The sequence below is a fragment of the Mercenaria mercenaria genome, chromosome 12 (genome assembly GCF_021730395.1).
Source record: "Mercenaria mercenaria strain notata chromosome 12, MADL_Memer_1, whole genome shotgun sequence".
NCBI lineage: Eukaryota > Metazoa > Mollusca > Bivalvia > Venerida > Veneridae > Mercenaria > Mercenaria mercenaria.
In genome coordinates, this window is record NC_069372.1 from 63,181,160 (window position 1) to 63,193,686 (window position 12,527).

General features: G+C 35.6%; 1 protein-coding gene across 1 annotated transcript; it reads right to left on the reverse strand.

Annotated features, from left to right (window-relative positions):
- Positions 1-6,715: 6,715 nt before the first annotated feature.
- LOC123534837 (uncharacterized) lies at positions 6,716-11,069 on the reverse strand. Its single transcript, XM_045317270.2, has 3 exons — positions 10,380-11,069; positions 9,948-10,155; positions 6,716-6,850 (listed from the first exon to the last, which is right to left on the reverse strand). The coding sequence occupies exons 1-3, from the start codon at positions 10,568-10,570 to the stop codon at positions 6,827-6,829; spliced, it is 423 nt and encodes a 140-aa protein (XP_045173205.2). The 5' UTR covers positions 10,571-11,069; the 3' UTR covers positions 6,716-6,826.
- Between the last annotated feature and the right edge of the window lie 1,458 nt (positions 11,070-12,527).

Here is a 12,527-nt window from a genome sequence, read left to right on the forward strand (position 1 = left end):
TTTATAATCAGCCAAAAAAATTCAATATGAATACAACTGTAGGTTTTTATATATATAAATTTTAATCCAAGTGTTTTGTTATAACATATTGTATATATAGTACAATATTGTTTATACATCATTGACAGATATCAGTTCATTATGTTATACTGCAGTAGAGAAAATTAGGTGCCTTCCAGTAGGGGACTTTGTATTGCATGGCAAATACTTCATTCACTTGTTTGACTTACCTCCTTATAATCTCAATTATCTCTCCACTGAGATTTACAATTTTCTGTGCAACAATTAGTGACATTCCTATTTTGTGAGTTTTTATTCATCTCCCTTCTTTGATATATCAGCAATCACTGAAATGTCAAGTAATTCAAGCTTATATAGTATCCATGAGATGTTATCCCCTATGATACCCCTATGAAGTTAATTGAGTTCTGATGTTATCAAATTATATAATTTCTCTTTATATCATATTTATCGTCACCTACAGTTATTTTTTGTTTACCATGAAAGTCTGTATTTCATACAGTGCCGGCCAGCTAGGATTCAAAAAGGGCTGGGTGCTGGTACTGAGGAGGGCACTTCTAGGTGGGTACTGGGGCATGCTCCCCCGGGAATAAATTCTGACTGATCCATGCATTCTGTGCATTTTAACATAATTTAGGCATGGTATTTGGCACACTTAAGGCATGGTATAAAGCATATAGGTTATGTTTGTCATCTCTAATACATCTGTTAACTAAAAATGCTGCTGCTTGTATTTTACTTCGCATTGATTATCAACTTGTAATATATCTTTGTAATTGTATATTGAATAAAAATTTCTATGTGTTAAAGAAATAAAAAGCTTGAAATTATTTCTGTTGCAATATCATTTTAATAACTATTCAGGCCTGTTTAACTTGTTACAATTTCCGAACACATAATTATTCTCCATGTACTTGATGTTTATAAATTTATACTAGCAATATACAGAAGATAAAGTTTAAACTTCCATTCTAAAATTAAAAATTTGTTGTTTTTTCAGTAAAATTCCCCTTACAACATTGAACCAAACAGTGTGGTGTAACAGGGTCTAAAGTTCACTTTTCTAACTACAACAACAACAACAACAACACTGTTCACTATAATAACTACTGTTTAATATTGTACTAAATTCTGAGTTAATATATACATCAATGTCTTTCTTCATAATTCTCTAACATAATCTCTATTATTTCATTAATGTCTAACTTTAACAATAATAATTCATCATTAATTGCCTCCGCTCCAAACTAACTTAAATCCTATGGAGTATCAGCATACGTAACTAACATTCGGACGAGCCAGTTTGATACTGAAGTTCTACCTAGAAATTAGCGGTGTTTAAGGAAAACTTCATAGGAATGACTAAATTGTTTTTCTCAAAAAGGGCATGCATTTTGACCATAATAATAAAAACATGTCATTATTTCATTTAGTCATCTGTCAAAGCAATTAGTTAGAAACAAAACAACAATCACGACGCAGCCAATAACGTGGCCAGAGGGTAATTAACCTGGGCGAGATATCTTAACCTGTCATTTTTCCAGATATGAACAAACGCTGAAGTTATTATGTCTCCCCCAGGAGACATATTGTTTTTGCCCTGTCCGTCCGTCCGTCTGTCTGTCCGTCCGTCCGTTCGTCCGTCCTTCCGTCCGTCCGTCCGTACGTCACACTTCATTTCCGAGCAATAACTGGAGAACCATTTGACCTAGAACCTTCAAACTTCATAGGGTTGTAGGGCTGCTGTAGTAGACGACCCCTATTGTTTTTGGGGTCACTCCGTCAAAGGTCAAGGTCACAGGGGCCTGAACATTGAAAACCATTTCCGATCAATAACTAGAGAACCACTTGACCCAGAATGTTGAAACTTCATAGGATGATTGGTCATGAAGAGTAGATGACCCCTATTGATTTTGGGGTCACTCCGTCAAAGGTCAAGGTCACAGGGGCCTGAATATTGAAAACCATTTCCGATCAATAACTAGAGAACCACTTGACCCAGAGTGTTGAAACTTCATAGGATGATTGTACATGCAAAGTAGATGACCCCTATCGATTTTGGGGTCACTCCATTAAAGGTCAAGGTCACAGGGGCCTGAACATTGAAAACCATTTCCGGTCAGTAACTTGAGAACCACTTGACCCAGAATGTTGAAACTTAATAGGATGATTGCTCATGCAGAGTAGATGACCCCTAACAATTTTGGGGTCACTCTGTGAAAGGTCAAGGTCACAGGGGCCTGAACATTGAAAACCCTTCCGGTCAGTAACTTGAGCACCACTTGACCCAGAATGATGAAACTTCATAGGAAGATTGGTCATGAAGAGTAGATGACCCCTAACGATTTTAGGATGACTCTGTTAAAGGTCAAGGCCACAGGGGCCTGAACATCGAAAAACATTTCCAATCAATAACTTGAGAACCTCTTGACCCAGAATGTTGAAACTTCATAGGATGATTGTTCATGCAGAGTAAATGACCCCTATTGTTTTTGGGGTCACTCCGTTAAAGGTCAAGGTCACAGCGGCCTGAACATTGATAACCAGTTCCGATCAATAACTTGAGAACCACTTGACCCAGAATGTTGAAACTTCATAGGATGATTGAACATGCAGAGTAGATGACCCCTATTGATTTTGGGGTCAGTCTATTAAAGGTCAAGGTCACAGTGGCCTGTTCATGTAAAATCATTTTTTGGAAATAACTTGAGAACCACTTGACCTACAATGTTGAAACATAATAGGATGATTGGACATGCAGAGTAGATGACCCCTACTTATTTTGAGGTCACTTGACCAAAGGTCAAGGTCACAGGAGCCTGAACAGTGACTTGAGAACCACTAGGCCAAGAGTGTTGAAATTTAGCGGGATGACTGGACATCCCAAGTAGATGATCCCTATTGCAGCCAACCATCAGTGTCTCTTTGACTTTCGCTCCTGACCCCTATTAACTTCTTGCCTATAGGACTTTGCATTGGGGGAGACATGCGCTTTTTTACAAAAGCATTTTCTAGTTTTAAGTAGCATTCCGAAATTCTTTGTGTGTGACTTATAACTGACCGAAAAACAAGAGGAATATTGCTTATCTAATAAGTATAATGAATTCTTAAAATCATTATACGACACTCGCCTCTTCCTTGTGAGTTTTCTTTTTAATTATCTATAAGAAAATAAAAAAATAAAAACAAAAATTCATATGAGGCAATTAACAATTTAACATAAGGCAATGCATAAAACCGGCTGATTTTTATAATTAATATGTAAATTTTATTTTAAATGTTTTTAGCCGCACTTCTGAAGATTAATGACTTTAAGAAGAATAGAATACAACAGAATACAAAATGAAGAATATATAGTTTCAACACATGACATAATATACATAATCAACGAATAGGAAATCACATGGTATACGTAGATTTAATTTTCACAATTTTCACGATTTCACAGATATTTTTCAGTCCTAGAATAATCAATTTGTTTTCATTTTTAGCTTGACTATTCGAAGAATAGTCTAGCTATTCTACTCACCCTGGTGTCGGCGTCAGCGTCTGCATCACACCTTGGTTAAGTTTTTGCATGCAAATACATACAGCCATCAATTAAAGGCATATAGCTTTGAAACTTATTTTTTCTTTTCCTAGGTCAATTACCAACCTCTCTGGGTCAAGTCCCATAACTGACATGTATTTTGAGCAAATTATGCCCCCTTTTGGACTTAGAAAATTTTGGTTAAAGTTTTACATGCAAGTTACTATCTCCAAAACAAATGCAGATATTGATTTGAAACTTCACATGTGTCTTCGGGGTTATAAAACTAGTTGATAGCAGCAAGTCCCATAACTCTGACCTTCATTTTGGCCAAATTATGCCCCCTTTTGGACTTAGAAAATTCTGGTTAAAGTTTTGCGTGCAAGTACATACAGCTATTTCTAAAAGGCATATAGATTTGAAACTTATTTTTTCTTTTTCTAGATCAATCACCAACCTCACTGGGTCAAGTCCTATAACTCTGACATGTATTTTGAGCAAATTATGCCCCCTTTTAGACTTAGAAAATGTTGGTTAATGTTTACATGCAAGTTATTATCTCCAAAACTAATGCAGATATTGATTTGAAACTTCACATGTGTCTTCGGGGTTATAAAACTAGTTGATAGCAGCAAGTCCCATAACTCTGACCTTCATTTTGGCCAAATTATGCCCCCTTTTGGACTTAGAAAATTCTGGTTAAAGTTTTGCGTGCAAGTACATACAGCTATTTCTAAAAGGCATATAGATTTGAAACTTATTTTTTCTTTTTCTAGATCAATCACCAACCTCACTGGGTCAAGTCCTATAACTCTGACATGTATTTTGAGCAAATTATGCCCCCTTTTAGACTTAGAAAATGTTGGTTAATGTTTACATGCAAGTTATTATCTCCAAAACTAATGCAGATATTGATTTGAAACTTCACATGTGTCTTCGGGGTTATAAAACTAGTTGATAGCAGCAAGTCCCATAACTCTGACCTTCATTTTGGCCAAATTATGCCCCCTTTTGGACTTAGAAAATTCTGGTTAACGTTTTGCGTGCAAGTACATACAGCTATTTCTAAAGGCATACAGATTTGAAACTTATTTTTTCTTTTTCTAGATCAACTACCAACCTCACTGGGTCAAGTCCCATAACTCTGACATGTATTTTGAGCAAATTATGCCCCCTTTTAGACTTAGAAAATTTTGGTTAAAGTTTTACATGCAAGTTATTATCTCCAAAACTAATGCAGATATTGATTTGAAACTTCACATGTGTCTTCCGGGTTATAAAACTAGTTGATAGCAGCAAGTCCCATAACTCTGACCTTCATTTTGGCCAAATTATGCCCCCTTTTGGACTTAGCAAATTCTGGTTAAAGTTTTGCGTGCAAGTACATACAGCTATTACTAAAAGGCATATAGATTTGAAACTTATTTTTTCATTTTCTAGATCAATTACTATCCTCACTGGATCAAGTCCCATAACTCTTACATGTATTTTGAGCAAATTATTCCCCTTTTTGGACTTAGAAAATCCTGGTTAAAGTTTTGCGTGCAAGTACATACGGCAATTACTAAAAGGCATAAAGATTTGAAACTTATTTTTTCTTTTTCTAGATCAATTACCAACCTCACTGGGTCAAGTCCCATAACTCTGGCATGTATTTTGGGCAAATTATGCCCCCTTTTGGACTTTGAAAATTCTGGTTAAAGTTTTACATGCGAGTTTCTATCTCCAAAACTAATGCAGATATTGAATTGAAACTTCACATGTGCCTTCGGGTTTATAAAACTAGTTGATAGCAGCAAGTCCCATAACTGATATGCATTTTGGTCAAATTATGCCCCCTTTTGAACTTAAAACTCTTTTGATATTTAACTTTTTTTGGTAATATTTTCCTGCTTCTAGGACAATATTTCGAATAGTCGAGCTTGGCTGTCTTATGGACAGCTCTTGTTGTTTCAGTCCTAGATTGTTTTCTTGCGTTATGAAGTCAAAGCCCCATTTAATTACTCTAAATCTTAATATAAAACACTGCATTACTAGCGAACACAATTTCACAATAAATTCCATAATTTTAAAAGTCCGTTTTTCCTCCCTTGCCCAGAGGGGTTTTGCCTTCAAGAGTGTGACTGAAATAGAAAGAATAAGAACAATGGTTTAATCATCATGATAAGTAATGGTTTCAAGAACGGTAATTAAAATATAATTTATGGGAATTTCCGCAATCTGAAAGGATAAACTGACAATAAGTAGGAAATGACATAAGGAGAATATAAATTTTACCCTCTGAATTTGTTAATTAAGACTGATAATTTCCGCTAAATGTTACAATAAATAAACATCAAGTTTTGATTAAACATCATTCGATAACATGACTATGGAAGAATAACAACAAGTAAGCTTAATGTATTTACATTCTTAGCGGAAAATCTTTAAGAACTATTTGGATCAAAGTTACTAGAAAAATTGTTGTAAAATTAAGTGTAGGTAAAAGTTTGATCTTGACTGCGACAGTATTTCTGTGAGGAAAAAATTGTAAAACATGAAATTGGTAAACATAGTGATATAAGTGTTTAATTATCTACTTTTTTTTTAAGGATAGATATAGAACAATAATTAAATAAAATCATTACTTATTTAAATAAAATCATTACTTATTATGTATTTACTTTTCTTTTTTTTTTAAGAATAACATAGATAGCAGAAACACAATTAAAATGCGATTATGTGCGATTATTAAAATTCCGTATTTTTTTCTAAATAAGTTTTACATTGAATAATTGAATAATATAATAAAATATATATAATATACTATGGAACGACACATCAGTCATCATCATTGAGATTGGCTGCAGGCATCTCTCCACACGGTAGCTGGTATGGCCAGATTGGCAAAAGGTGGGACGTCGCCGGCTTCTGAACCTTTTGAAGAACTGCCCAAAACACCGCTTCATAATTTGCACAGTCCTCCATTGTAGATTGAAGTGTTGAGTCATTCAATTCAGTACGTATGCAATGTTGGCATATGTACTGGTGTCTGGTTCTGGAGAGGTCCAGTACTCGACGCTCTGCCTTCTTAATGAAAAGGTGACTGGCTAGCTGGTCGTCGGCCAGAGTTTTTACCACGGCTGTGTACACACTGTCAAAACGTTGAATGACGTCGGTGGCCCTAAAGTTGTGGGAACACTTGTCATCTGTCCCCCAGCATTCATCACAGCCAGTCCTCGCCTGGTTCTCGTATATTTAGAGTAAAACGACTTCTTACATTTTACACATTCATTTTCAGACGCCTGATTTTTTGCTTGCCTGAAAATAGAATATAATATTAGGATAGATCTCGTTTCAAAATTCATGGTAAATCTTCACAGAAATTTATGAAAAACAACATCTGAAAGAAATACAACAACATCTGAAAGAAATACAACAATGCTCAAATATTCCAAAATTGAACACAATTTTTTTTTTTGTCATAGTTTAATTGATTAAATATAAAACATTTATTATTAACTTCATATATCTCTTATTATTTCAATAAGTAGAACGAAAATAATACTTACGAAGTTGTATTTGTTGTACATTCGTGTATATTATACTCCTCTGGTGTGTTAAAACTATTTTCACAATTTAAACAATATAAATCCATTTTAATCAGTTGATTAATTTACTAATTAAATTTCTGATTAAAATTATGGTTCTGAACTTGACTTATGCTAGGTTGTCTTAAATTCCGTTTATTAATAGATTGTTTATATTTTCTACATACTCTGGTTGAAATAAGTAACATACTGTGTTATACCATTCAACAGTATGCAGATAATAAATCGTTCCAGTTCTGTGTTAATTTTTTGCTGCTCTTCGAATGAGAAAATCAGTGGTCTTGGAATGTGTCTCTGTCTAGGCTCACTGTCTAGTTCTACATTATAGCCTTTAATTGTTTGTAAAATCCAGTTATCGCGTGTCAGCCTATGCCAATTTGCTTTGTAAAGTTCTGTTTTTCCAGCCACAAAGTTTTCCGGTGTATTAATTAATTTGAACCCGAAGGTACCTACTGTAATCACATCCTCGTGTGTTGGTATGGACGTCTTTTGGCTTGCCCTTGCATCTTCTTCCTCCTCTGTTGATGTTGATGTTGTTGTCGTTGAAGATGAGGGGGAGCAGGTTTCTGATTGACAAAACGATGTGTTGATTGGCGCTGATGTTGGTAGGGCCTGCTCCCCTTTCGGAATAAAAAAGGCTTTTGGCGTGAAGTGCTGGTTTGAGTCTTTGGTCCTTCAAGTTTTTTGATGATGTCCGACACGTCGTCTCCGAAGAGAAGTGTTGCAGATGGGGCATTGTCACATGCTGCCCTGTATTTGGGGAGTACCTCCTGTCTTACCCTGTCTGCTCTGGTAGCATTTGTAATTTTAACATTTAAACAGAGAATTTTGAAAGCGTCCATGATGCATTCAGTTGCAGCAGCATTTCTATCTGATTTTAGAATCTCAAGTGCCTTCATGACGGGAACCAAAGCCAAGGCATAATTTGACAGAGACTGTTGGAGTGTAAAGTCCTTTATTCTGCTATCTCTATCCAAATCACGCCAGAAAACTTCGTTGATTTTAGGCACCTGTAGATTGTCCACATTTCTAGGGCGTTTGTATTTTTCTTTCAGTTGTTGGAGTTTCTCCTCATCCCGTTTGTCTTTGAGTCCCCGTAAAGCTTTGTTTGTTATTGAAGCTATGTGCTCCCCTACGGCGTCCCGGTCTGTTCTTGTTCCTTAAAAAATTCGGCAAGTTCGACTAACATATCTGAAGTGCCAGGTGCTCCCGAGTCGGCCATAAATTTCTGCAACTCATCGTCCGTATCGGTCTCATCGTCGTCGGCAGACTCGCCAGACGCCGAAATTAAATGAACATCGGCGGTAGATTTTGATTGTTTCGATGTCGATTCATCTCCTGTAGATTTTTTCTCAACCGCCGCCGATTCATTTCTAGTAGATTTAGTCCCTTTTGCGGCCGATTCGCCAACCGCGGCCGATTCATTTCCGGTAGATTTCGCCCCTTTTGCGGCCGATTCGTCACCGGTAGATTTCGTCTTTTTCACGGCCGATTTATTGCCGGAAGATTTTCCCCGTTTTGTGGCCGGTTCGTCATCGTTTTCTTCCTCATTTTTCTTTTCAGGCTATCTACATCCTTACGTATGCCTGCTACGGCCTCCGCCAACGTTTTTATGCTGCTACTGGCTTGCGAAAAAGTACTTAATTGCCTTTCGAGGGCCTCAACAACTTTGTCCACTTTATTAGGCGCATGCGCACTGGAACTCTCGCCTCCGCCCTGGCCATCGGCCAACTCCATCACGTGACGTCTGAAAATTAATATCCACGTGTTTACCAACTTTCTCAATAAGATCATCTCAAACAATCGTACGTCTTAAAAGCAAATAAATAAATTTTCTCATACGTTTTTGAGCCGACGACGGTAGCGTCATGATTCGGCCATCGGTACAATAATTTCCCTTTCCACACGAAAATCTATTTTTAGATTTATCGTGGAAACTGTCTCCGGAGTTTGATGGCAAATCTCCGCGAAACGTTGCCAAACCGTTAACTGTATTATTTTATAATTACAGAAAGTTTCTTATGCTGCCTTGACCTCGATTAGTCTCATTACGTAACGGCCAAATTCCGTCCCGGAACATCGAAGCAGACTTGATGCTCGGTCACGTGGCTCGACAGTTTGGCAACGAACATTTGATAGCAAATGCTCCAATAAGGTTGATAATTCTACTTTAATTGATAGCAATTTGATCCATAACTGCGCGAGATAGCTCGCCGATCTACTGCAACAATGATAGCATGATGTCGCAGTATTTTGCAATTCGAGAGGAACTTCATGACGAAACCAAACAAGAATAATAATTTGCAAGACGATGCAAATGCATAAATCCTGTGAAAATCGGAAAAATAGTCTTACCTTAAGTGTCCGTGGATATCCAAAAAATAAATATATATATTCCTGTCCGATTTTGAATGTTGTGATTCCAATGAAATTTAAATTAACACAATTTTTGTTCAAAATTTTTCTATACGACTGATAGGCCCTAGCTGAAGCCTCGTTCTGATGAGTTCCTGCTGCTGGCTGCGTCATCTCTCTGTGAGGCCCCATTAGGGAGTTATGTGTTGGATGAAATCAGATAACACTCATATGTACGTCTGCAAAACTTATTTTCCCTGAGGGATATATAAACTCGCTTTTACATCTATAGTAAGTCTTATCAAGTTGAATATCAAATGATCAATTTTGTACAAAATATGATCTTCCCCTATTATACATGTTTGTTAAACTAAAATCATAACATCATTCAGTTCAATTACATGTTTCAGGTTATAAACATTTTTCTTCATAGAAAGTTTCAATAACATTACCTGAATCATTTCCAGGAGTCCGTTGATGTAGTCCTGATAGTACACTCCTGGCTCTGAAACCCCGACTTTCATCGGAACAAGGTTTCCATTGATCAGACTGTATCTTCTAATATCTATGTTGATCGAAGACCCGCATGTGCTTATTTTCATATGAACATCTTTGTTGACTACATATGATCGGATAAAACTTACACTTCCATCCCCAAATCTAAAAAAATGAAAATAATGATAGTGATATTTGTCTCATCATCATCAATATTAAATCTTTATTATTAATCAAACTTAATTAGAATATTCTTATTTTAGTTAATTAAGATATTATTTTTCTTTTCTTTCATTACATAAACAAATTTACATGAGTTATACAACAATAAAATTTATGAAACTATATAAAAATTGAAGGACAGCTCGTTTATGAAAACTGAAACTAACTTGTTCACTATTTCATTAACCTCTCCACTAAGGTCCATCATGGTTTGAGCTGTCTGTAAATCAATTCCAATTTTCTGTTTCTTAGTTACCTTTTGCCTTTCAATATATATTATTTTGCATCCTAGTAGTTGTTCTTCTATTAGTGTAAGTGAGATATCTTCACCGATATTCAGACTAAAGTTGGTTGCCATTTCTATAAATTACAACAAGAAAAAATTTGGATCTTTTTTTCTTACAATTCTTTGTACAATTTTATACCAGGTTGAACCAGGGAAGTAAGATCTTAAGAATAGAAGTATGTGAACTGAAGTGTTCAGTAAATAACTTTCAATTTGCTCAGTTTTTAGATAACCACAATATTGTGATCTGTTGTTACTAATATTGCTAGGATTGTATCTTATTTTATGATAAGATCTTTTTTTTGTTCACCTTTGAACTATAAGTTAACGGTAAAATTCAAACAAAAGTTAATGATGTAAAAATGATAGTAAATCCGCAAATACAACCAACTGTTTTATCATAATTACCATCTCATTTCATATGATATTGTTTAAAGATAAAACAACTTCTGTAAAACACGCATCATTATCAAGTTTAAATATCAAAATTACCAGTTCATGTGTTTTCCCTGGAGAATATATTAATATGATCATATTTGTACAAAATATGATCTTGCCCTATTGTATATGTCTGTTATTCACTACTCCTCATCTACATCACATATTTTCCATAGATTTTCTTCAGTACAATGTGTTTTTTTGTTTCAAAAGTCTTAAATGATTTGTTGGGAATGTACAGAGGTAATCTCGCATTGCTACTTCTTGTTTTTCAAATAATGTCTCAGAGATTATAGTATAACTCAGATTAAGCAGTTGAACATCATATATTTGCTAATATATATATATAAATTTCTATGTATTTTCTTTTTAATCAAACATATTTCCTACAAAACATTATATTTACCTGAAGTCATCATTTTACATTGATCCTAGATTCTAATTAACTTTTGAATTACATTCTTGTGCCCTCCATGAGTGGTGGGGGCATATAGATTTGGTCTTGTCCGTGCGTGCGTCCGTCCGAAGTTCGTGACGCGCCTAGCTCAAAAGCTATTTGATATAGATTCATGAAACCTTGCATGTGTATTAATCATGATATGAACTTGGGCACCTCCTATTTTTCATTTGGGTCCGCCCCCTATTTTCAGAGTTATGGCCCCTGAAATAGTCAAAAATGCACATTTTCATCTTGTGACACGCCTAGCTCAAGAAGTATTTGATTTAGATTCATGAAACCTTGCATGTGTATTAATCATGATATGAACTTGCGCACCTACTATTTTTCATTTGGGTCCGCCCCCTATTTTCAGAGTTATGGCCCATGAAATAGTCAAAAATGCACATTTTCACCTTGTGACGCGCCTAGCTCAAAAAGTATTTCATATAAATTGATGAAACCTTCCATGAGTCATATCAAGATATGAACTTGCGTACCTCCTAGTTTTCGTCTGGCTATGCCCCCCCCCCCTTTTTTTTTTAGAGTTATGGCCCCTGAAATAGTCAAAAATGCACATTTTGAATTTTTCACCTTGTGACGCGCCTAGCTCAAAAAGTATTTGATATAGATTCATGAAACTTTGCATGTGTATTAATCATGCTATGAACTGGTGCACTTCCTATTTTTCGTCTGACTCCGCCCCCTATAATCAGAGTTATGGCCCCTGAAATAGTCAAAAATGCACATTTTCACCTATTGACACCCCTAGCTCAAAAAGTATTTGATATAGATTCATGAAACCTTGCATGAGTCTTAATCATGATATGAACTTGCACACCACCTATTTTTCATTTGGGTCTGCCCCCTATTTTCAGAGTTACGGCCCCTGAAATATTCAAAAATGCACATTTTCACATTGTGACGCACCTAGCTCAAAATTTATGATATATAAATTGTTGAAAACTTGCACAAGTCTTTATCATGATATAAACTTGCACACCTCTGTTTTTTTGGCTGGTTCCACCATCTATTTTTAAAGTTATGGCCCCTGAAATAGTAAAAAAATGCACATTTTCACCTAAGTATGTGCCTAGCTCAAAATGTATTTGATGTAAATTCATGAAACCTTGCTTGAGTCTTTATCATGATGTG